At 36.8% G+C, this 26,172-nt stretch overlaps 1 protein-coding gene across 5 annotated transcripts; it reads right to left on the bottom strand.

Moving 5' to 3' along the window:
* Positions 1-238: 238 nt before the first annotated feature.
* On the bottom strand, positions 239-25,488 carry LOC137108514 (voltage-dependent L-type calcium channel subunit beta-4-like). Of its 5 annotated transcripts, none has more exons than XM_067493199.1 (14): positions 25,222-25,488; positions 23,292-23,375; positions 16,740-16,910; positions 16,303-16,425; positions 16,020-16,147; positions 13,003-13,079; positions 12,509-12,528; positions 10,655-10,735; positions 9,417-9,475; positions 9,066-9,175; positions 8,666-8,817; positions 7,465-7,560; positions 7,042-7,227; positions 239-6,082 (listed from the first exon to the last, which is right to left on the bottom strand). In XM_067493199.1, the coding sequence occupies exons 1-14, from the start codon at positions 25,282-25,284 to the stop codon at positions 5,822-5,824; spliced, it is 1,611 nt and encodes a 536-aa protein (XP_067349300.1). In that variant the 5' UTR covers positions 25,285-25,488; the 3' UTR covers positions 239-5,821. The 5 variants fall into 5 exon arrangements, with proteins under 5 accessions (XP_067349300.1, XP_067349299.1, XP_067349301.1 ...); XM_067493198.1 differs by having other exon boundaries at positions 239-6,085; positions 25,222-25,482; XM_067493200.1 differs by lacking the exon at positions 13,003-13,079 and having other exon boundaries at positions 239-6,085; positions 12,509-12,530; positions 16,023-16,147; positions 25,222-25,478.
* Positions 25,489-26,172: the final 684 nt, after the last annotated feature.

Below are 26,172 nucleotides of genomic sequence, written 5' to 3'. Positions count from 1 at the left end.
ACAACATTTCAATCTTTTGTTTAAGTAAACTGTAAATGAGGAGTTTGGCAAAATCTAGACAAATGTTAGTTAAAAGTCAGGGTTCAAGTTGTAACCTACAGGTGTTTGACCAAAAGTAATAATATAATGTACCTACCTTTTAACACAATGTGTGTTGAGTTTGGTTACTTCCTAAATATACTGACAAGTCAAATTGTTTTTGTTTCTATTTCTCTTTTCAATTATTTCAAACTCACAATTCGAAACACAATAATTTATTTGCAGTGAAAACAAATTTTGTACAACTCTTTAATTTTGAAAAAGAAATGTTTTAAGTCATTCGTAGCTTTGCCTTAAACAGAATTACGTCCAATTGAATGTATTTTTCTTTAATTCCTTTTATAAATTATAATGTATATTATGCATGCAATACCGCATTAGCCACTTAGGTTTTCATCGTCCACGGAAAAATAAAAACAATTAACACAAAAAATAATAATAAAACTAAAAAAATCCCTCAAAATTCCGGATGAAGCTGCTTGGAAAAGGGTGGTTGGAGAAGCCACAGCTTGAAGCGATGTACACAGTTTGCGGTTGCATAGTACAGTACATGAAGTTCCTCATTTTAAAACAGCATGCTGTTTTGTATTGCACATTACTGAAACTTTGTATACTGGACCTTGCTGCTGTTTCCAAGGGTCCCACATGGGTTGTTGTCTCATTTCAGCATGTATACAGCAAATAGCATCTCTCAAAGACATTATGTACATTTATTTGTTATAAAAAAATAATCGCCAGCAAATATTCATCTATTACTACTCTACTGGAATAAATTGTCTTTTTCTTTTGTTTTACATTTACCAAAGAAAATTCTCCTTATAAGTTCTATATTTTGTGGCCATCTTGAGATTTAGTCCAAAAGAAATAAAATTAATGTTTCGTGTTTTTAGACACAGTTTGACAACAGGTAAAGGCAAAACTAATTAAAACAGAGCCAGGGTGGTAAATTATTTTGTTCGGATTCTTTTCCACAACTTAATATGTCAGACATCTCTCATCGTTCTAGAGCATTCACAAAGAAAAGGGGTTGGTGGGACACTGGTCTCTAAATTCCTTCAGATTGTCTCAAGCAGCCCAGCACAACATTGGTTGGTTGATGTCAAATGGAAAATGTCTCCTTGATCTATCAACCAATGAGATTTTTATGCTATGGTGCAGAATGAGACAGAAAAACATGCTTGTAAACACTATTACACACTTACACACAGAGCACAACAAAGAGACAAACGGGCAATGTGGGCAAAATTGTTGAAATAACCTACATCCTTGTACTCGATTCAATTTCTATCTCCCTTTTTTTTTTTTGCTTACTTATTTGTGCTATACATTTGTTCAAAAGTATTTATCACTTTCAGATTTATATAAAGTGATCTATTAAAGGATTATGTGGCTACATTTTTTGTTAAAATCAATAAATCAAAAGATGTTTTGCACTAGAAGACTAGTATTTAGTGTGAGTTGTCAAGATGTAAGTTCTCAGTTTTGAAGTGAGGGGAGGAGAAGCCCTTTGGAGCCAATTATAATTATGTATATATTTAATGTCTTTGCCAAGTTGTACAATTCTCTGGCAGAGTCTATATATTTTATATACAACAGGATTATGTCTATTTTCTGACAATTCACATCTTAAAAAATTGCTACATAGCAGGAAATGTTCTAAATAATTACATTATATATTAACAAGACCAACTGTTTAAAGATACATTCTGCTAGAAACCAGGGTGAAAGATATTCCAACCTAGGAAAACAATGCAAACAGACAAAACACAAGCAAAGAAAGACAAAAACTTCACCATAAACATTTTTTTTTCCCTTCAGGGCAAATACAGAAAACACAAAAGTAACAATTAGCAAACTTTGGGTCTTTTAAAGTAAATTGAAGTCATATCCGTGACTTTGTTTTGTGTGCTCCTGGAAACTTTTGTGTCATTTGGCGATAAGTGCAGAGTTGCAAGGGGGCACTAAAAAGCTACGGACACGGCTGGGACATGCATGTTGTATGATGAGTCACTACTGAAGTCGACTGATGTTGGAGAATAACACAACCTGTACATTTTTGTGTTAACTTTCTTGTGATTTATTTATTTTTTTTTGTGTTGTCTGTATTTGCTTCTGAGAAACATTCCTGTTGTCATACCGTTGTGTATTTAATTGTATTTTCTTTCTCTCAATGTTGTCATGAGTTATCACATAGTAAAAGTTGTCTCCTTAATGTGCTTGTGTTTTGTCTGTTTTCATGTCATTCTTAAGCTGCAGTGCCTTGAGATCGTAGGGCCACCGTACACTTTTCCTGTGACTGCATCAAAATGGGACAATTCCATGGACGCTCTCTATGTAGGTAGGCAGAAATAAGGATGTTATCAAATTAACCTGCACTTTTCATAACGATCTATGGCAGATGTTACTCATACCTATGCTTAGATGTTATAGATTACAATCCCATAAAAGTATTTATAGGATTGTATTTATAACTAAATGTAATTTCACAGAATCATCTATTAATGTCTGATGACTGGGGTGATTTAGAACTTGAAAATGCTGTTTTTACTTTGGTTTTCAACTCTTCACTTTGCTGGAGTAACAAACACCACATCAGTTTTGACTGTGGTTACAGGTTCAAAAAAGTATTATAGCTGTTTATAGCTGTATTCCTAAACAAGCTGTAAGCAGGTTTCTGCTTGCAGAGATGTGAAAAAAAAATGGAAATCACCCTATAGGCAGCATTGTCTTTTACTTTTAGTCTTATCACAATCATAAACTGAATTTTTTTTTCAAGATGCACTCTGTATAGATCTCAGACAAAAAAGAAAAGCATAATAAGTCATTAAAATGAAGAGAGTAGATAATTATTTACTGAAGTTCATTTACTGTTTGTAAGGCACCAAGCTAAGCCGGTGCTGCCGCCATCACCGTCAGAAGGGGAACAATTGCTTCACGTTTAGACTTCGCTTCAGAAAACTCTTTTGATAAATTTATCCTGGTATATTGTTCATATCTCATATGAGTAAAACAAAAATAAGTCTATTTCCCCTGGCAGTGAAACTGTCTTGGTTGATGCCAAGGAACACGTTTGACATTAAATTAAGCAAATTTAGGAAATTTGATTTTAAAAAATGGAGAAATGCATTTAATAAAACATAAAACAATAATGGTAATGCATTTAGCTCATATAGTTAAATCCATCATTTATATGGGTAGAGATATTCAAAAATATAGGTATTCAAATACTTTAAGTTTTGTGATATTCAATTGAATTTATTCTTTTATGGGACATTCAAGTATTCATTCATACTTCAGGTTTGGTCCTCCACACAAAGACTGAAAATTATTCCATTTTAATTTTTCTGACGAAGCATTGTGTGGCATTGCAATGGTTTAGTGTGGTCTTATAAAAGCAAATTAGCTGACTGAAAACTTCATTGTCATATCCTGTCACACAGGAAATTATTTTGGCATCTACACTAGGTGCATTTCTGGCATAAAAAATGGTGTATGTCATAAAACACCACAACAGGGACAAAACATGCTGCCAATAAAATATATAAAGTATGACTGTACCTTGTCAGCTCAAGATTAAAAATTCTTAAGATGAATGATGTTCTGATGGTTTTTCAACGTAACTATTTTATCATTTGACGTTTTTTGAAGTTTGTTTTCTGGAAATAATAGAATAATTGTGCATGATTCACAAGACATTCTGAAATCGTAAAGAACACTATTTTGCACAATGAATTAAAAAAATGACAACATGCCAAAACAAAATCATTAGTAACAACAGCATTTCTTTGCTTCCGTACAGAGCACCACGTTTGTTACGTAAACTATTGCCCGTTATCTCAAATGAACATATGTGTGAAGGTTTGGGATAAATCACTGTTTGACAGTTGTTTCTAACATGTAACATAATTCTGAATGAATGTAAACGATTATAATTATGATGTCTCATGCAATCCACTGAATCTCTTCTAAAATGTACTGAATGACATAAACCAGCAGTTTAGGTTTGCTTTGTTCAATTTAAGTGTACTTAGTTAAAAATGTGATGGCTCCAGAGATATCATTCATATGTATTTTAGGCCATCTTTTCTTTTTTCTTCTTCTCCTCTTTCTTTTTTTTTTTCCAAGAAAGGCGCCCTATTCGTCTACAAACATTATCGTGATTACAGTAGGGTTCTATTTTACGTCTGGAGTGAACATGCTCTGCAGTCAGGACAACATGCCAGCTACACAGAGAATTAACATGATGCAACCGACCCTGCCATGTCACATTTTCGATGCTTTAGTCCCCTAAAACCAACAGAGGATCACTATAAGCAAGTAACCATTTGTATGCTTACTACTCAGTAAGCAACATTTACTTTTAAATTACTGTAATTTCATAGCTAATAAATGCAAAATAACTTGTAGCTTCAGCAGCAAGTAAAACAAAAAATTCTCAATCTTATTATTCTAGCTGTGAAGGGCAAACATATCAGCCTGAATGTCCCAAACTGCTTGAAAGATTCGCACAGCTTTGGATTTTATGCCGGTCTACGTGTCATCAACATCAAATACATTGACAATTAGTTTTTGTTTCATTATACTATCTGATAGACTGTCACAGCTACGGCCTGTAGCTGAAACGGGGAGACGGTGGCTCAGGAAGGTAGAGTGGTCGTCCATCAATCCCACAGTTGTTCGTTCGATCCCTCGCTCCTCCGGTAACATGTCGAAGTGTCCTTGAACAAGACACTGAACCCTATCTTTGTTGCTCCCGGTGAGTGTTGGACACCTGTATAGCAGCTCCCCCATCGGTGTGTGATTGTGAGTGCGAATGGGTGAATGAAAAGCAGTGTAAAGCGCTTTGAGCCAATAGGTAGAAAAGCGCTATGTAAGTGCAGACCATTTACGTTCTGTGCTGGCTGTTTAGAACAGAGGCAGTATTGCCTTCCCCAACAGTGTAACTGAGATCTGATCCCAGCACCATCAGAATCAGTTGCGCTTGTGACGGTGAGGGTCTTCACTCAAATAAAATCCTAATGCTATGCTACAGAAAAGCTGGCCTTGCTCAAAGTGATTTTCAAATAGCAAAACAGTTTGGGAATGTGAAGCACCAGTTTTTAAAACTAGCAGCCAGATATCATCTGCACCACAAACCCACCACCTACCCCCACCCACAATCAGGTGATAAGAAAATTCGACCTCCATATCTACACTCCATCACTGAAGATTCCATAATCTAAGTACAAAATATCAATGAAGTGGGTGCAGAGGTTTATCATCTATCAGCATGCAATAAGCTAAATGGAAAGAGGATTTATACACAGACCAAGATAGGAGTCAGCAGCCTTCAGCAGTCAGTGAGCAGTGGACCTCCGACCTGGTGCGATGCTCCAGGCACTTAGAAGCCCATGCACCATCGCCATTTGACCACTATCTGATAGCTAGCTGACACAGGCAGCAAGCTCAATTTGCGCTGTATGTCTGCTAAGCATTGAGTTGGTATTATACCAAAAGGTCCCAGTAACATGAATTAAAGTAATTATTTTACAACATTAGTTAATGTTGGCATCCAGAACTCCTGACTACTCACTGTTGATTGATGGGGGTTGCTTTGGCAGTTTGATACGAAATAAACAACTGATGTGACTTGTTTGACTTTGAAGGAGAGGAAATAGCCAAGTACGTAAACAACAAAACTCAAAAGAAGAACGGTACAATTTGGGACTGTCTTGGCTCTGTTGCAGCGTTTGTTTTGGGCAGAATCTGGGCAATTTGGACCCTGGTGGTGATGGAAGTTGGCTCAGAGCCGGTGCCTGGAGTCATGGCTGTAGCTGCCCGGTGAACTGCGATTGCGATGTGGCTTGTATGAATCCTGGTAGGGGTCCTGGTAGTCCTGGTAGGGGTCTTGCTGCTCTCGGCTATGCTGCGAGCCAGACGACATACGGTTGTGTCCTTTGTGCGCCCGCTCATTGTGGTAATTTTCATCAGATGTCATCAGGTTGCGTCGTTCGTTCGGAGTAGAATGGTCTCCTGTGTGGTTGCTCTGTCGGATTCTTTGGCTCTGCTGATCACATGAGCAAGGACACAGTTAAAGCTGGGACAACATGACCAGGCAACCGTTTTATTCTTTAAATCAAAAGCTGGCGTTTTCCAATAATAATGGTAATGTGAGCTTGTGATATTGGGGCAACAGGCTACACAGATTTCCATAATTTAAGATAACGTTAAAAGTACCAGGGACATAAATCACCTGTGGCACCAGGAAAATGGTGGCATTAACAAGGAAAAAGAGAAATCATAACACCCCAAGCAACAACGATGACCAGTGTCCACAACATTTCTAAGGACAAAGCAAACTGTTTTTTCAGTAAAATATCATCTTAACAGGGATTTCTTAAATATCATAGATCCACTGAATAGGAAAGCAGTGATGAAACAAGGATGTGTCATGCAGTGGTACTGCACTGGTTTTCTTTTGATGCAGAGCTGCTATTGAGTAGAGAAAATAACTTGATTGTGACTGTGACCAACAACCCACCTACATACATATTGGAATAAAGTGGTTAATTAACATAGACATTTTTATTCTTTAAAAAAAGATGTCATTTATTTAAGCAACTTTAAATTAACGTATACTCATATTAAGGAAGCAAACACTGTCCTTGATAGATATACCTCCCTAATGACCCTCAATTGGCTTCTTATACCTCGTAAGTTGAACACTAGATCTGGTCTGAGATGTGAAAAATGTGCATACATTTTGCATAGGAACAAAGCAATGCTAAAATTGTGTTTTTTTTCATTGTTCATTGTTGTGTTTGTTTCATTGTTAAGTGTCTAAGCTTAAGCAGAAATAATAACATTTTGCTTTTTATACTTTATAAGAGAAATTGGTTCACCCAGTCTTTGACATTCAGACCAGTGAATTTCACAATGTTAACAACTACAGTTTTAAAAGAGAACTTAAATAATAAATTTAAATATTCATTTAAAGTTTTTCTGTGAAAAGTAAATGTGTACCTGCAGTCCAGAGATGCTGGTGGCGTAGGGGGTGAGACTGGTGGGGCCCAGGTTGCGTCCTAGCAGAGGGTTTAAGGGCGTCGCCATCGAAGTATGAGTCGCTTTCCAGTAGGCCTCAAGGTATTCAGCCAGATGCTCACAGGCGTCCTCTAGCTGGTTCTCATCCAGGATAACGTCAAACATTTCCTGTTAGCAGATTGTGGAGGGATATGGATGAAGATGACATCAAGATGGAACATAAATGATCTCCAAATTCATTGACTGTTGTTCTACTATCTGCTCTGTAAAATTGTTTATTCACAAATAAGTCACTGTCCTTTGTTTTTGAGTTGATAAACATATTTCTGCAACAATAAATTAACTTTTTAATATAAAAACTGTAGAAGTAAAAGGGAAACAAGCTTAATGACAAGACCCACTTACTGGAGGACACTGGGCCAGTTTGTCTGCTGCCACAAGCTGCACATTTAGGTGTTTGCTCTGGGACTTTCCTCTAGACTTGACGAGCCTCTGCAGAACCTAGGTGACGAGAAGTACATGATGGTCTGTTACCACTGAAGGTGTCACAGCTTTGTAAGCCGTCCTTATCACATGCAAACTATAAAGGTGGTAGAGGCATTCAGAGTGAGGGCTCTTGATAGATAAACTAGACTTCCCATATTTTTTGTAACAAAGGCTAATGAAGCACATGCCACATGTGGTCATCATGTTTTGGGTACACAGATAGAACTAATGTTTTTACTGTGAGATGGTAATAACACTGAGTTATTATCATAGAATTATTGACATGAAGAAAACGTAGAATTACCATATCGATTAATTTATTACTTTATTCTTAACATACCATACAACTGGAGATAAATTAACATAGTATAAACAACTTTCCCTCTGAATGTAAGTATTTATAAAACCCTGCCTCCTTGTTTTAAAGAGGATATAATGCTGCATCATGGTTTAACACTGGTCAATTTTACTGGTCATGTGCAGCAGAACCAATAACAGGTGCACCCTCACAATCAAAATCTGAAGATACACAGGAATAGTCTTTACAAGGGCCAAGTAATTTCTGTAGTAGTCCCAGTGTAGAGGGAGAATGTGAGGCAGGCATCCATGCAAAGGTGCCTTTGTGCAGATTAACTGGTGAAGATTTAAAGTCTCTACAGACTCCACACACTACATTTAAAAGCAATGGATCATAGTCAGAGGCTTTAAAACAAAGTGTTTCAGGCTGGTTCCATATGGAACATTGTGCCTGTACCTGTGCTGCTAAATCAGTGGAGGGATAATTCCAAACATAAGCACCGTTACCTTTAACACGTCTAGGTGTTCTTGTTGTGTGTCTCCAGCAACTGAAAGACTCTCAGGGACAGTAGCTGTAAAGATCACGTTATATGCTTGTAGGCTTCAGTTTGTTATGCTAAGAGTTGTTTTGTCTAGGCTTGGTGTAATAATCAGGCAATAACTTTTTTTTTAACTAATACTAGTTAATAAATACTAACTGTATAAAAAGGCTTGTGTGTGCTTAACACAAACCACCTACAGATATACATGCCTTGAGAAAAACTTGGATTCAAAGTGATCTTTTTACTTTGAGATGTGTCTTCGGCCTTCCATCATACAGTACCTTTGGCGAGGAGACCTTAACGTGAACGATGATCGGGGCTAGGGAGGTCTTGAGGAGCTGAGCTGGATGGTTGATGGTGTCAGCGTCAAGCACCACCAGCTGCAGGGAGCGGGCCAGCTCAAAGATCCTCTCAATCTCACTCTGCACCTCAGCTGATCAGACACAATTAATATGTAGAATATAAATACAAACATTACGATATTATATACATTGGCATTTAGTGAGCTCCTGTCCCTGTCTCTTTCAAACATACTATAGATCAAACAAACAAGAAAAGGCCGAAGCAACTATTTAGACAATAACCTGAACAAGGAACTTCATTCTTATATATATGCCACTGTTTTCTCTCTAAAATAAAATATATACACTGAGCACAGGGAAACGTGTGGAGCTTTCTTACCCAAGCTTGAGCGAGTGTTGGATCTTTCAATAATGGCCCTCTTACTGGGGTTGTTGAGAACGGATCGTTTGGCTAAAGATATGTCTGCTGTGACGCGTGTGATAGTTATCCTGTGAAAAGAGGATAAGGATTTTTAAAAACTGTAGAAAACATTCTTAATTGAATTTGTTACACCCTTAACGACTGACAATTCCCATATGGTTTGGCAATATTTTGTAATTTATTTTGCTTCTTCAGGCGCAGTGGATGCAATTTAGACATGCTAAAATACACTGGTTACAAAATCCAGATAAGACTCAAGACTTTGGCAAAATCATATCAACACATAGTCAACTGTCACATTAGTCCTACCTGCCATCAAATCTGTGCTTGAGGAAGTCGAACAGTGCTTTCTGCATCATATCTGTGACCTGCACAGAAGAGAAGAGACCGTACCTTTGTATAAGTCTTCCTGCAGTATTTAGACAATTAATAGGTTGTTTAAGGAGCAGTTGTTATGTAAGAAGTCATCACTGAAATAATTTCATCATGATGGTATCAGAAATAACATTTAAAATAAAACGTCATGTTATTTGTTTGATTCTAGTTTGTTGGCATATTTAGTAACATATGTCTCATTTACATTGGTCTATAACCCACTCGTCTCCGTTAGACCTAATCAAACGGACGTAATATGATAGGTGGTAATGGTAGCATAAATGTGTTATCTATGTTTGTATTGTGATAGACTGATAATCTGTCCACAGTGTTCTTCCTGCCTTCTGCCCACTGCATGATGGGAAAGGCTGCAGCTCCCCCATGAGCCTAATAATGAAGTCCCCATTCATCAGGCTAATCCTAGAAATATGACAGATGGCATTTCTTCTATTGCTAAATAAAACAAAATATCATGTCTTATCTGACTAAACAGGATGGATGTGACATCACCAAACCAAATGTTTACCTTGTGAGCAACAGTGCAATAATAATTTTACTTCAGCTTGTTCAGCAGCTAACAATCTTTAATGCAGCTTAAGATTTATAAATGATTTAAAAATGTAAACTACTTTGGATGTTCAGTGTTGTTTTCAAAATAATAAAAGTTTACACACAGTGTGCACCTTAGTGCAATTTAAAAACAAAATCCTAACCTACCCGTATCATTTTACTACACCTCCTAAAATAACAACTAAGTCTTAGATTCACCTAATAAACAGGGTATTTCTGTAAAATTATAGTCCTGCATACAGTATTGTCTCTTTTAAATAGCGCCTTTATAGAAAGCAGTGAGGTGGTTACAGGATGCTTATCCCAGAACTTCTCCAACTGCCAGTTACACAACATATTTTCATCTGATCTCTCCTAGCTAGTTTGGCTGCAATCTGTATGTTACGTGGGTGATGACACACTCACAATTACAGTAACTGCACCAATAGCAAGTTATTTTGGGGGACTCATGAAGATTTAAAGGCTCATCTCCTTTCTGTAATGTCTGATTATTCAGTAAATATCAAATGTCATGATTTTTCTCTTCTGTTGTATTTCCTTCATTGACAAAAGTAAAATGATATTTTTGACTTTATTTCCAGTTATATGGATTGGCAGCTCACCTCGTAACCCTTGAGCGAGGGTCCAACCAGTACTACGGGCCTCATGGAGGGAACCACATCATACGGGGGGATGTGCTCTGTCTGGGAATGCAAAGGTATCTAATTAACAGCAGTTAAACATAGTTTAACATAAAACCAGAGAGTCATTTGAACTTCAGTTACAATCAGATGTTGGTATATTGCCACGTTGGGCCTATAGCAAATGATAACAGACAAATTATCGTAAGTTGTCAGAATGTAATAAGAAAAATAAAATACATCCTATACAATACAAGTGTCATCATATTTATTAATAATGTAAATGTTTCAATAGCAGATTACAGTTCTAATCACCCAGAAGCACATGTAATTACATTTTGAGCAACTCATAAATGTTTTATCATTTGCTACATAGATGGATGGATATGATTAGCTGCACAGATGTAAAATCAAAAAGACCACAGGCTAACCCATTAGTAGACTGAACATCACAATAAAAAGGAGCACCATGACACCAAACCATGTCAGAGAGGTAATACTAGATATTGTGTACTGTAGTTATATAAACCAGTTTGTCCAAGATTGTGACAAGAAACAATATATTGAAAAATTCAAATACCATCAAAATATAGGGCATGAAAAATATTATTTATTACATCTATATTAATGTGATTTGAATTCTCGAGTGACATTTAGCAGGTTTTTGTGTCATTTCATAAATGTTGTAAATTGAATTATTTTCTTCTAGGGCAGGTTCAGATAGCATTCCAAATAAGGTTTTAATCTGAAGGAGAAAGTTAAGGAACTTTGTACAATAAAAGAAAAACAGTTATCACTTCTTTCCGTGGTTTAAAAACAGCATCTTTAACACATGACTGTACATCCCACTGTCTTTCTCACTGGCCAGGGTTTTGGTAGTTTTCAAAAAGACAGATCTGTAAAAAACAGTACAGCAAGTACACTCAAATACTGAGGAGGACCATGAGAACCAGTTGAAAGCTCTGGAGACATAGGTGGCACAAAATCCAGCTAGTTAAATTTAGTTTGGTCAGATCAATGTTTCATCTTAAATGCGGAGTCTGAATTTCACATATTTTGTCACGACTGATGACTGACTGACATTTTAGACGTTTTTCCCAATGAGATTTTTCAAGTCAGATAAATGTCTTTCAAATTTGGAAACAAGAGAAAACACGTAGCCTGCCTTATTACTATAATTACTAAACATCCAGCACCTCTAAAGCTTGTTTTTATAATCTGGATATGAAGTGTTAAACAATATGTTGCGGTTTTATGGGAATGTAAGTACCTCAAACACAGCATAGGTGAATGTATACTGAGGTTCAGGTGCTAGCTTTGCCAGTGTGCCACAGAAAAGAAAAACTAAAGACCACACACTAAGGTTCCACAGTTTGGTTTGACCTCAACTGGTTTAAAATACAAAAATGACCGATGGTCTTTATGCTAAGCTGAACTAACCATCTGCTGGATGTTGCTTTAAATTTACAGAAATAAAATACGTATTAGTTTTCTTAACTCTCAACAACAAAGCGAAAAACTTCCATAAATATAAATATAAACAAATACTTTTATTGTGGAATTGTATGAAATAAAATTGGTCTGCAAACCACTAAAATACCATGTTCTTATGATTAACGTCATAATGTATAAAACCAGTTGTAAAATACAACACTTGGTGTCACAGGAATGTTGATAATTTGGCAGGAGGGCTGAAGTATCGTCTGGCCTATGGCCCTATGGGGCTTTCTATCGGACAAAATGTTGGAGTACTACTGGGTTCCTCTCACTTAATGATGGCAGCAACAAGAGTCAAAGAGATGGCAAATGAATAGGGTTTTACCGTCACCAACTTACCACTTTCTGTTTCTGTTTTCCTGTAGGAGGGGAGAGAAGACAGTGACAGTGTTGTCAGTAGCTGCTGCTAGAGGAGATGTCACCAGAATATCTCAGAAACATCCTAACATGCCTCATATGAGCAACTTTTCATCATAGTTTTTACCAAATGAAACCTATCGAGGATAAAAAAACACATATAAAAGTTTTTCTCTTGTCCTAAGGTTATATTCACAAAGTCACATCAGTGCAGTTCAGAGGGGGGTTCATAGTCTTGTCGTTGGGTTCACACTGTGGTAAGTCCCAGTCTCAGAGCGCCTGCAGTCCTCAACTGGAGGAAGAGGAGGATCATGGGAAAATGTACCAACAACTCTACGCAATGAATTTTTGCTCTATGCAGAGACATGGGAAATCTTTAGAGTCTTATTCTCTCTATGCTGCAGTGGTTCAAGAAGCTCAGCTCTAAGCTGGCAGCTAACTATTAACAGCCCTCTCCCCCTGTCTGATGTTCTCACCTGCCGAGGATATTAGGGGTCGGATAGAGGCAGATACCTCATCCTCTACACTGGAAGATGAGTTCCCTCCAGACTTACTGGAAAAGACAAGAGGGGATAAAAAAAAAAAGGACAAGAACACACCACAGTATTAATGCAGAAAATTAAACAAAATAATAACAAATATTCATTAACGATACTTCACATAAAGGTTAATGGTAAGTCTTACCAGACTAGCATAAATATGATCTATCAACTCCAAACTGTTCCTGTTTTATGTATCATAATTGCTATTTATTGGCCCTTATATCTGATTACTTCTATTTGACATTACAAATACATTCATGTCAGATGCTCACAGTGATAAAAATAAAGATTTTCAGTTATAATCACAGTAGTACTGATGTTCTTCAACTCATAAATACAAACTAATTTTAAAGCCCTTCCTTTCATTACTTATTTTGAATCTATCTGCATAAAGAACTGGCAATCCCAGCTAATCAAAATTCACATGTCATGGCTACTGGTCATTAAAATCTAAAATGCACATCACATTACCCATGTTGGTGTTTCTTTCAAGGTGACCAGTTTTTTAGAGCATATTAGACTCTAGAATGAATAGATTCCTGCATAGTCAAGGTGTATTTATGACAGAGACCTGGACTGGCATCACATAGGATGAGAAAATATAACCAGCTTGTGGTTAAAAAGGCCTGATATTAAAATTAACTTAAAATTTACAAATGAACAGTTACTGGGGACAAAAATCATGAGTGCAGGCAATGAAGACTGTTGTAAATAAACAGTAACAACAAAATTGAAAAGAAACCCTATTTTTTAAGTTCTTCAAAAACACAACCTCATTGGCTAATTCTCTCGCAAAATCAAGACTTGCTGTGTGCTACACAGGGAATTAAATCATTCTTGAGAGAGGAACCAGTGCAGCAGGAATAGGCTTATAATTGTGAAAATCATGTAAGTATATTAATTCTACTAGAAGTTGGAGCATTTTATTTCCAGCACTTTCATACAATTGTCTTGGTGCCTACAACAGAGCGTAGTTAGAGTTATGTATACTTGTTGTAAATCACATTTTACCGTACCATATCCATACCATATATGAATAAATATCATTGGTTGTAATATGGAATACTGTGGCTTTGTCTACAAATGTGTACTGTGATTCGTTACAGGAAACATCCAGGGTCGGACTTACAACAACACTAAAAGCTGTATAACAACAGATAATAGTTTACACATAAAGAGAAGGAAATGAGTATATCTTTCATTTTAAGTTTACAGAGCATCTTTCAAGAAATGCACTTATAAAAGAAAAGGAAACAGAAATAATAAAAACATATTTTTACACTACAATTGGTATGAACGAGTACTGTGAAAGTTGCAAAAATAATAATCCTGGGGGATTTGTTTCCTCTTCTGCCTTTTGCATTTACTCTTTTCCCGCTACATTTTTTCAACAGTAAGTCAAAAACCCATCTTAAATAGTGGTCTATTCATTTAAATTTTTTTCTAAATTTCAGGCTTTCCAACTTCTCTGGACAGCATCTCTGTCTAAGAGATACTGATTTTAGTTTTTGCAGTCTTGGTTAATGGGCTTCAAGTGTCTCTGAGAGGCTTGGTGACAAAAAGCCACAGAAGTCAAGTTAGTGAGTGAAGTTTTGTGTGAAGTGTTAAAACACTCAAGTCTAGTAAGATCAGCATTAAACTCAATAACAACGCTTGTGTAAATGCATGTGAGTTATTGTACAAACTCTGGATGACAGAACCTTCAAGACACATTACACGCACACAGACATGGAATCTAGGAGGCTGATAGGAGCGCTAATTACAGCCATTGAAGCGGTTTCACTGGTGCAGTCGGTATGAGTAGAAGTGATGGACTAAATGGGACATAAGCACATCCTGGTCAAAGTAGATTTCCAAATAGAGAGAGACTGACAGTCTACAAGATTGTAAGTCTTTTTCAGAGGAATTAATGGGCAGAATCTACTTTATCAAGCTGACAAATGGATCTTTATCAGTGTAACCCTTGTCTGCTCAGAGGCTGCATGGATGTTATTTTGCCTATGTCCTGCTTCAAATGTATTAATATCTGAACCCATATCTGTCTGTGTACTACAGTGGCTCATCATTTTTCAATAGTTCAAAATCAGAGCCATAGCTTGAATTTTTGGAAAATCTGAGGTAATGAGTCCACAGCAAAATTTCTCGCTAACCACTGAATTTTCATTATTATTAATCTGTAATTAATTAATGAGTTCCTCTGTGATTTTGTGGACCTTTTATTAAGGTGGTTTTGCGACACTTTTTCTATAAAGAACCTAGTGATCCATGTTACAGTGTTTTTATGTTGTTTTGATTTTATTTTTATTAATTTGCTGGACCAACTGATCAAATAATAATTTTAGCTCCAGTTAAAACATTTACTTTATTATTTTATATATATATATATATATATATATATATATATATATATAAAAGATATAACAGCTGGACTATAATCAAGTTCTGGTCATTACAACTTACAAAATCTCAGAAGCATTACTACAAAACAAAGCATACATACAATTCACCATTTTGTTGTTTACCATTAATAAACCTGAAGCTCAGGTAGCAAAATAAACAGTATCAAAGTTTTAATTTGCAGTAATACAGCTGTTAATACAACATATAGCTTCAATACAGAGAAGGGAACAAAAGCAATGAAAGGAACGGTCAGATAATATTGAGCCAAGGCTGCTTATTATTTCCAAGCATGCAAAATGAAAACATGTCTTTTTTCATTAGAAGTAAAAATTAAGCTTTTCAAGTTTTGCTTCCTTTCAGTGCTCTGGAAGGATCTTCATTCATTGTTATTCTAAAAATAAACTGTCTGACAGATGTCAGTACACTAAATTGCCAATTATCTTAAAGAATTTTGTACAGTGCCTTTATAAAGTTACCTTATTTTTTGTTTAGTCTAAATTGCTTAGTTTATGAAACAAACATTGATACAAGTTTGTTTTTAAGTTACTTACCCTTGGACTCGTCCTCTCTTTTGCTCCTGTTGGAGCCGGATGTTCTCAAGCTTCAGAGGGCTGGGGATAAAGCCGATCTCACAGCCCTCTTTGACTAACCGACCAATCCACCAGTCATTGTTGAACTTCTGAGGACGACAAAAATAAGGAAAAGAATGAAAGAAAACACATGGAAAATGGGTAAAACAATAAATTTCACAAGTTTGTGTTTAATAGATGTTTATGAAAAAATACACTTGCACAGCCACATATGGAATAGTAATAAAATGTAATTAAAAAGCACCTCTTTTATGTGCAGGAAATCCTTGGCATCAAATGAGATGGCTGTGGCTGGTACTGGAACATCCTCATCCAGTGCTCCACAATAACTGACATTGGTCCTCACAGCAAATGCCACAGGCTTCGTCTGGAATATGAAAACACAGTTAGATCTGGATACAGTAATCCAAACATTTTTCTATCCTACTTTAATATTTGAGACATACTGAATACTGTGTAACACTATTTTGTAATAGGAGCCAAAGTGGTACAAAACTTTCGATTTATAAACCTTCTAATAGTTTAGCAGGAAATTACAATCAATTATCAGTACAAATATATGTGTATGTATCTTAAGGATTTTAGGATCAAAATATTCACTTCATTATAGCTAAAAGCAAGACTAGTCTGTTTTTTAAAGTCAGTACAGACAAATTTGGCGAGCCAGTGTTGCAGGAATACCTTGGCTCTCTCCAACTGAATGGTGGCCTGCTGCTCCTTCTCCTGACGGCTCTGTCCCGGTCCTTGGCTCTGGCTGGGGCTCTGGGTCTGGACCTGGGCCTGCACCTCCCGCTCCTCTTCCAGAGAGACATCTGAGTCTGATGGTCTGCTAGTGTACGAATCAGCTGAGCCCTGCAAACAGAAATTGCACAGTAAGTAACTCCCACTCCTAAGGTGATGGTTCTTTCCAGGAACATACATTCATCCAATTCTACACATTTGTTCATCTTCAGCTAGCAGCATTCGATCAGTACTTAAGTCTAAAAGCAGAAAAGCCAAGGAGACAGGGACCAGACTTCTGAACTACAGTCTCGCTGAAGGGTGTTAACATTGTGTCGACTAACCAGCCAAACAGGGACGCTGTAAGATTTTACCATGCCAAGCTAGCACAGTAGCCAAAAGTGCATTAGACTAATAGGAAACTAGGCAATAAACAGGAACTTTAATGCATAATCAAGCAATGGCTTTTCAAGATGAGCAATAGCACTCTGCTTGTAATTCACTGATGATTTGGTGCAGAAATAGACTTTAGAAACAATGGTCAGGAAACACAAGAACTACAATCAAAGTCTTTCCGAACACGGAGACCCTGATGCAGAAGTACAAAAACACCCAAACAATTAAGATTGTTTGAAAACTTTTATACGTTCATGAAAACAGGTTATGACATTGGCTATGTTGTAAAATGCACTGTTGAATCATCCCATTGACTGCAAAATGATGAGAATCGCAAAGAACAATGAGATCAGCTACTGGCAAAAAAAAAAAACTCTTGTTAAGAATTGTCAGAGCTTTTGGAGTAGTTTGGTTTGGAGTTCAGAGTGGTGGCTTGGCACTATGAATACAGACCAGCTTAAATGGATAATGTAGAAAAGAACAGACACCCAGCAGCATCTCAGACAAAGTAGAATTTCCAACCTTGTGAGGTCAGGAGTTTCAATGATCATGTACAGTCAAACTCAAGCTTCCAGATGATGATTTTCATTACACTTTCCCATAAGAAGGAGATAAGAATTCTGCATCTTATACATTTTTATTTGACTTGTTTCATCATGAAAGCAGCCCTGTGTACACTTTCTGCATGTAACAGTACAACAGACATATTAATCCGAAAACACTGAACTGAAATTAATAAGTTACTAAATAAAACCAGTTACCAAGTTAAAAATTATAATACAGTCAAACTTATAATGTATAGTTGATATACTAAAAAAGGTTAATTTTTGTTAAATTAGACTGGTCAACATTCATTCCAAATTAAAAAAATGTGGTCATATAAAAATGTCACTAATTTCTAAGTTTATATTTGATGGTATTGCTTATCTTAGCAGAAATGAGCTTCCACAGATTGTTTTTATATTCGAGTACAAGCCACATAAATCACGATACTGTAGGGTCAAGAAGACAAAAACACTGGGAATTCTCCTTGAAAAATATGACTGATTACTCCACTCACCTACAGTATATGTCTGTCTGCCCTAAAAAGCTTTATTAGTAATTTGAAGGTAGCAGCATTTTTAAAGAACTTAAAATTTTCTCAAATAATATTAAAATGTTAGACCCACTTTTTCCAATCTGTCCTTTTTCTTTTGATCTTGGAGAATGCAAATGACCAAATCAACAGAAATAAAAATGTGACCCGCTTTCATGAAATTACCAGCAAAACAAAACCCGGCAGCTCCTAATACTTTTAAGGCCATTCATGACAAAATTAAATGATGGCAAACTGGAGTTTAAGTGTAGAAAAGGGCACAAGGAAGCTCATGATACATTCCAAGCATTACAGGAAGACTCATCTGTGTTTTGAAATCACACAAATACTATAGCTGATGTAATCATACAATATTACATGACTTGTGTTTTTGTTTAGTTTCCATTTCTTGCACATCATCACCACTTTCTAATTACCTTAATCTCTTGAGACACAATAGACTTCACCTTGCCACACTGAGAATTCCAGTAATGCAAAATTTTTTTGCTTGGACATGACTGGATCAAGTGCTTCCTTCTGCTGTGTTAATCTAAACAATCAGCAACTAATCGAGATTTAATTAAGGTGGACCATTAGTCTCAAGATCAATCAAGCTAGTCATCACAGCTAAGCACTTTTCAAGTTAGCAGTGGCAAGACCCTATCTCAGCACACAATCTGGACTGTGCTCATCTAATCACAAAGTGGCATATTAAGAGAAATAATTTCTAGTTTGGAAAAAATACACATACTAAGCAATTTTTAGATTCTTAGATAGAAACAGAAATCACCATTTTTGCTTGATAACTTAGGTTCTGATGTATTTATTGAAGGGGCATTCCACCAATTATACACATTGAGGTCAGACTACTCAGCCTGTGAAAACAGTCAACAGAAAAATCCTTCTCCAGCCCCAGAGGAGTTTTGTTTAGCCTGACAATATAATCCCAATATTGTCACAGTACTGTCAACAGGGTTATCTCAGGCTCGGAGAGCATGCATGTTTCTTAACAGCCAGCCAGCTCTATAAACAATCAGAAAGGTTTTATGAAAGATGCATTAAGGATATCGTAGGAAGTAAGGGTTTGGAGGTCAGCCCATACTACGCATTAAAAGTCACAATATCTTGGAATGTTTAATTTTTGACAATTCCTTTTTGGATCAAAAGTCCAACACCTTCCTGGAGTAATCCTTTAACAATCATAAATACAAGTTAAGTATCCGTCTATTATTTGTGGAAGAATCCTACAAGGAGTTAATATATTGCTTTTTATAACATTTTCTAAAAAGCATTAAATACAACTTTAACAAGCCATTATGAATAGTACTTCATGTATCTGTGCTGAAGCTTTTGGGGGTGCACTGTAGCATCTGAGCTATTATCCAATGGAGTAGCTTCAACATGTGACTCATCAGCATCAAAATCCACTTAATGACATCACGATGCATGTTTTTAGCCTGTGCAACACACAGCCATCAGGGTCAGATATGAAATGCTTGGCTGCCTTTTTTTTTAAATTAATAAATATAGAAATCTTACACAAGGATTTATCAGTTAAGTGCGGCGGTCTAATGGGTATTAGTACAGAAAATGGGTAATTAACATATTTCTATCTTGCTCTATGAATCAGGGCTTGGTCCATCTCTGAAAGGTACAGAGTGTGATGAAGACTAAATGGCTCCTCTTGGCTCTGGTGGTTTCCTTTTGTCCATTTTTACAGGGTGATTGCATCCACAAATACACAACCACAAATCACAAGCGCTTGCATATTTATAGAAATGTAAATCCCTAAATGTGTGAATGTCACACATTAGAAGCCCTCTGCCTAATGTTCAAACCTTCCTTCACACACATATACACCAGCACCCACCCAACCTTCTTCCAGCCATGCATAGCCCACAATCACGCTGTATCGCTAGCTAAACTATTAAAGGCCTTATGTGTTGGTGTGTGTGCACCGCTGAGCTACTTCCATCAATAAACACACATCAAAAGAGAACAAAAGCAAATTCTGACACACACACACTCTCTCACACACTTACACTTACACCCACAAACAAACCCACCCACCACTCACCGCCTCCGAGTCTTCAAATCCATGCAGGTACAAATTGTCATACATGGAGGTTTGATATTCCGAAGAGCGCCTTTAGAAGAATGAGGGGGAAAAAAATGAGAGTGGAGGCGGAGGAGGAAGGAGGGGGGCACCACTGAGGAGAAAAAAAAAGGATGGATGGGGGGATGACGACAATCCCTTCTCTCCACAGCAGGGAAGAATAATTAAAAAAATAAAAAAACTCCCTCCCTGTTGGATCACGCTTGGTCCTCCTGAGGCCCCGTCGCTTGATAGATGCAGCTTCTCCCTGATCCCACCGTGCTGCTGCCTGACTCACATTATAGGATGGAGAGGCTCTCCCTGAAGGTAGCACAATTCTGCTATTTCATCTCATCAGGCTTCCACACGCACACACATACACACCCACACAGACACACACATATACATAGCAAGAGCAGCAGAGGAAGCAGCAGCAGCAGCAGCAGAGCAGTGGATCCTTCCTCAATATCCAAGCCTGATGACATAGTCACTGTGCAAAGAGCTGATTGGCTGGTGGGCTGTCCACTCAGCTTGGATGAGCACTGACTTTTTTTGTGTGTGCAGGAGGTAGTAGGGATTGGGGGAGGGAGATGGAGGAGTAAAAGAGGGGAGCAGCATCCTGCATCCTCTAATCCTTACTCTGCTTATTTATTGTCTAAGGGGAGTAGAAGAATAATTTATATCTTTGAGCCATATATTTATTTGAAAGGCAAGGATTTCTAAGGATGAAATCATGATTGATGCATCTATAGTTCTAAAGTAAAAGTATTCTCAATAGAGCACAAGTCTTCATCTTTTATGGATATTTCAGGAAACTACATGGGACACTTTGTGTAGATAGTCAGTTTCCCCAGTGCTCCTCACATAAGTTAAACATTTCATTATATTCTCTGTAAATTAATCTAATATGCTGTTTCAAAGCCACCTTCACATTTCAAGAAAAAAAAAACTTGCATAGAAATAATTCATCTAAAGACAATGCATCAAAATGTGTCAACTTGGGTGTGATTTGTATTTCTTACCGCTTTCTTTTATGACATGTTATGGTCTAAAGGATTAATCAAAACTGCCTGACAAAATTATTTATAATCCAATGCATGATTACTTACAGTCAGCCATTTATTAAAAATTATCAAGCAAATATTTGGTCTTAAACAACCTGTGGGTATATGAATTTAAAACCTAAGGGACAGCTTGTGTGTCTTTCTGTATGAAAATATAAGTGAAACTACTGCCACTGTGCATTAAGAAAATGAACCATCTTATAAATGGTTCTGATTGTTGTTGACTGCTCCTTAAACATTTGGTAAAGTATCTTCAACTGTAATAATAAAAACTATTTTAATATAAAGAATGCTTGTGTATATAATTGTATGAAATATGTCAAGCAATGAGGGATCTGTTTTCTTTTTCAAACAACCTGCAAGTTTGTAAACAATGCACAGGTTGTAAAGTATTTAACAGTGAGCACACTCATCTAAAAAGCATCCATACTCTGCCCGTAAGTACAAATGCAAACATCTGGAAAATACAAAGTACCATCAAATATGCATAGAAATAGTAATCAAACACCTGTATCTGCCCTAAACCATCCCGAAACCAAATCAATCCATTAGCATCAGATAATAATTATTTGTTAAACTCACAAGCGTACCAACCAGCTGCAAAATGGTATTGTAATAAGAAATAATGTTAACTCACTTTCACTAAACTGATACTTATAAACTGAAATCTTATTAGGCATGTCCATAAAAACCTACAAAAATCTATTAAATGTCTTTAAAACCCACACAATTAGACAGAAGCAAATCTACTGTGAGCATCTGTCCTTATTGATATTATCATGAAAAGGCCTCAATGACATATTTAAGCTTCATATACACAATCTCTGTGCACAAACAGAGCCACAGGGCATACACTACTACCAAGTTTAAGTTACAAATAAAATAGATTCTACAGCTCTAAATTATACACATTTTAAATATTGCATACGCTCCGCAGCTTACACTTTGCTGAACCAGTCTTGGCAATTGGTAATGTGTCCGTAAGGGCAGTTGCCACATAAATAGAGCAAGGGGATGGAGTCTGAATGGAAGCAGAGGATTTAAAATAAAAAACAGAATATCTACTAAGAGAAGTGAGGATTAAAATATTGCAGATGGGCATCATAAACAGCTCTAAAACCTCCTAGACTTAGACTCTTACCTTAATTTATTATATGGGTAAATCTATAAGGCTTTAAGCAGATCCTCTGACACAATGTACATTATAGATATTTTTTCACTTGTCACATGATAATACATAGTCACACGTCTGTGAGATTTTCAGTCAGGTGCTAGAAAAGAAATGTTTTAAAGGTTATTGAAAACCTAAACATATTTCTAATTAAACCAGTGATGACCTGGCATTAAAAGTTTGTATAACAAAAACATGTAATGTTTTTCTCCAGTGTTGGAGAGTAAGGCTCACTCTTTATGGTTATGTTTACTGTCCTCTTTTACCTGTAAACTCCAAGTTTCACTAAAAGCAAATTACTGTTGTCTGCAGTTGACAGCAGTAATATTACTCCTAGCTCTGTCATGTGTCTTGGGTGAAACTAAAAATTGCTCATCAACACAACTGAGGACAGGGTACCAAAACTGACTAACTCCAAATGGTTTCTTTAACCTTAAGGAATATGCACAGAAGCTTAAAAAGTAATTAGACTATCAGTTTAATACCACAACATGTGACTACTAAACTCCCATATTATTACTAAGTTTAAGCTGATTATACTCATCACAGAAGATACCAGAAAAACTGTGGGAACACAATTAAGCCAACCAGCATCAAATAAACTTGTGACAATTTCACCACCTTGTTATGAAGAAATGTAGACATATAAACCCCTTGTGATATAACCAGTGTCAATTATTGCTGTCTAAGGCTCTTCTCTGCAGTTTGCTACCTGTCTGAGAATGAAGCTGGTGGAGGTTGTGCTGCCATCCGACCTTTTGAGTCGGCTCCTCCTGGAATAGGTCCCACGGTTCACCTAAACAAACAAACACAAACAACAACAACAACAAACAATTTCAACCAGCAGAAACATTTTTTATCCACAACATATCTCTAGACTTTCTTTATACACATGTGCCACATCTGTACAGTATATTTTCAGTTTGTGTAAATTCATGTCAAGCTATTAGTGAAGCTACTTTAAGATTCTCTGCAATGTGATATTGATCCACATCGACTTTAGACATCTGGCTAATAAGGGATTTAAATGGCATAAATAGTGACCACATGTAAGAATTCTACAGCTCCCATTCTGACACATGTAACACAACCAAATGCAGCTTATAATGTATGTTTGTCTCGTCTACTTACTTTTTTACTTTCCTCTGGACATTCTTTCCCCCCTCTTCCAAAAACTCCAAATATACCAGCAGATTCTCCAGGGAGCTAAATTAATTATCTGCCAGTGATTTGCCCCATTTCTGTTCAAGTCTCCAGAGTTAATGACAATGTCACTGTTAAAAAGTCAGAACCTACTTCCCTGAATTTTTTAAACAGGGCCATTAATCTGGGTCACCATCTCTCTTCTGTCCCTCTCACTCTCTTAATTCAAGCCAACAGCCCATAGCCAAAAAGAGATATGAAGGATAAAGTTAGCAAAGTCTATAAATACCAAGCTATTAATACCAGAAAGCAGCCTCCAACGATCAATATAGCTGAAAAAATTACTTATCTGCTATCTAACAGCCTATTATAATAATATTATTTTCATATACAGAACTCTCGCTAATATTATGTGGCACTTGTTACAAATTATATCTATACAGTTAAATACATAAGGAACTTGGTTAATTACTGCTTCATTGTATTGAACCTAGTTTCTCCTTTAACAAATGTCAATATTTACCTCTGCTATTGCTCACTGAACCACTATACTGTTTAACAGCTCTAACATATAATATTCTGTTACAATAAATGCTGCATTGTGGAGAAGACTAGAGCTGTTAAATTGCAGGCCTTAAGGAGTCAGTGAGATAAGCTTTAACTATAAATCAAAAAGAAAATCTTACAGGGATTAGTAGGACAACATGGTTACAATAAGTCATTGAAAACATCAGGTGGAACCATGTTTTGGATCAAGAACTGTTTTTACTGTTAGTGCCATTGGGATCAGAGCAGAAGTGCAAGTTGTAACAGTAAGAAATATGTAGTCTAAAATAAACTAATAACAATAGAATGTTTTTTTGCACAACAAAAAGACTGGCTCTTTATTGCAAGCCAATTATTTAGTCATAAATAATAGCATGTTAGTAATACCTAGAATAATGTATAACATTTATTTTTATGTATGTATTTTATCCTACATTTAATCAGGAGGAGATCCTAAATATACATTTAGGGAGCTTGTTTCCAGTACAATTCCACGTTGAAAAAATGAAAACTCAGGTTGCGACCCAGTAACCAGTAATCGAATACCTTATCAAAAAACCGAACTAGCTAATAATCGTGATATTAAGCAGAATATAAAATGGAAAAGCAAGACTGACAGTAGATGAGACTTGCAGCTATGAATAGAGACAAAGCTGTCACTACTATCAATCCAGGTATATTCTTTTCCACCCACCTCTCGATTGTTTTACAACTGAAAAGTTAGCTAATTAACCAAACGTTATATGACTTTTTTCAGTACCACTAGTAAAAATGTGTCAAGCAGTTTTTTTGTCTCTTGTAAATTTAGAGGTAAGTTACTACGTTTACGGTTTTGAATTAATTTCGTCAAAGTATCTGGAGCAAATGAGCGTGACAGCTAACGTCTTTTTTTTATGAACGTTACCTTTTCAAGTAGCCTAAAAGGTTAACGTTAGCCAGACATCTAACGTTACCTGGAAGATGGGCGCTTGGATACCCTCACCAATCTTGTTCCGTATGTAGATGTGTCGGGACATTTCAGCCAGGACATCGGTCCAGAGGGCTGGCTGCTCCGGTCCAGCCCAGCGGAGGGATGGCGGGTTCCGAGCTGCGTGCTCCAGCTTCACACCACACAGCGGCAGAACATGTGCGCTCGCGAACCCCTCTGTCTCTCAACTGTACGCCTCGAGACAACTGTTCAGCTCGTAGTGCCGAGCGCAGGGGTTTGTCTCACACTCACACTCACACTCACTCACTCACACAAACACACACACACACACACACACACACACGCACGCACAGCTGCACGCGCCAGTCAACGCCAGCTGCGCCTGAATGATGGACGGAACTATTTCCCGAAACTGGGGGGAGATAGTGGCTTTACTTAGACAGGAGAGCAGGGCAACTATCTTAAATATGCTCTTCGTGACTGTTAAAACATAACAAGGAGCTATTTTAGAATTAAATCACTAGCAGCCATAGGTAAATGTTGCAATTCCACAATCGAATATAAATTCAGAAATAAATAAATAAAAACTCAATTAATGGTACATATCCGGCCACGCACATGGCCAACAGACTGTGATGGCCTTGTAGGGGGTCTAATGGGTCAAGCTGGGGTCGTGACCCCCAAAAGAGTTTGCAAGATCATTTAAAAAAAGAAAGACTTCAATTTCTGTTAGAATAAGCTTTAATCCTTGATTCTTTTATGTGCATTACAGGACACGTTTAAAATTCAAAAAGGTTTATGTCTTGGTTACATGACACGAATGAACTGATATGGTCCTAAGCCACCAAGTTCAGTTCATGTTACCTGAAAGTGAGGGGCCTCTGTTTGAAGTGACGGGTGAATTTTCTTGTTTTAGAATTAATTCAATGGTTGCAAAAAACAATTTATTTTTTTTTTTGCAAATAAAGGGACCACA

This window comes from Channa argus, chromosome 23, assembly GCF_033026475.1.
Source record: "Channa argus isolate prfri chromosome 23, Channa argus male v1.0, whole genome shotgun sequence".
Classification (NCBI taxonomy): domain Eukaryota; kingdom Metazoa; phylum Chordata; class Actinopteri; order Anabantiformes; family Channidae; genus Channa; species Channa argus.
The sequence above is the reverse complement of the archived record's forward strand: the minus strand, read 5'-3'. Positions and strand labels throughout refer to the sequence as shown.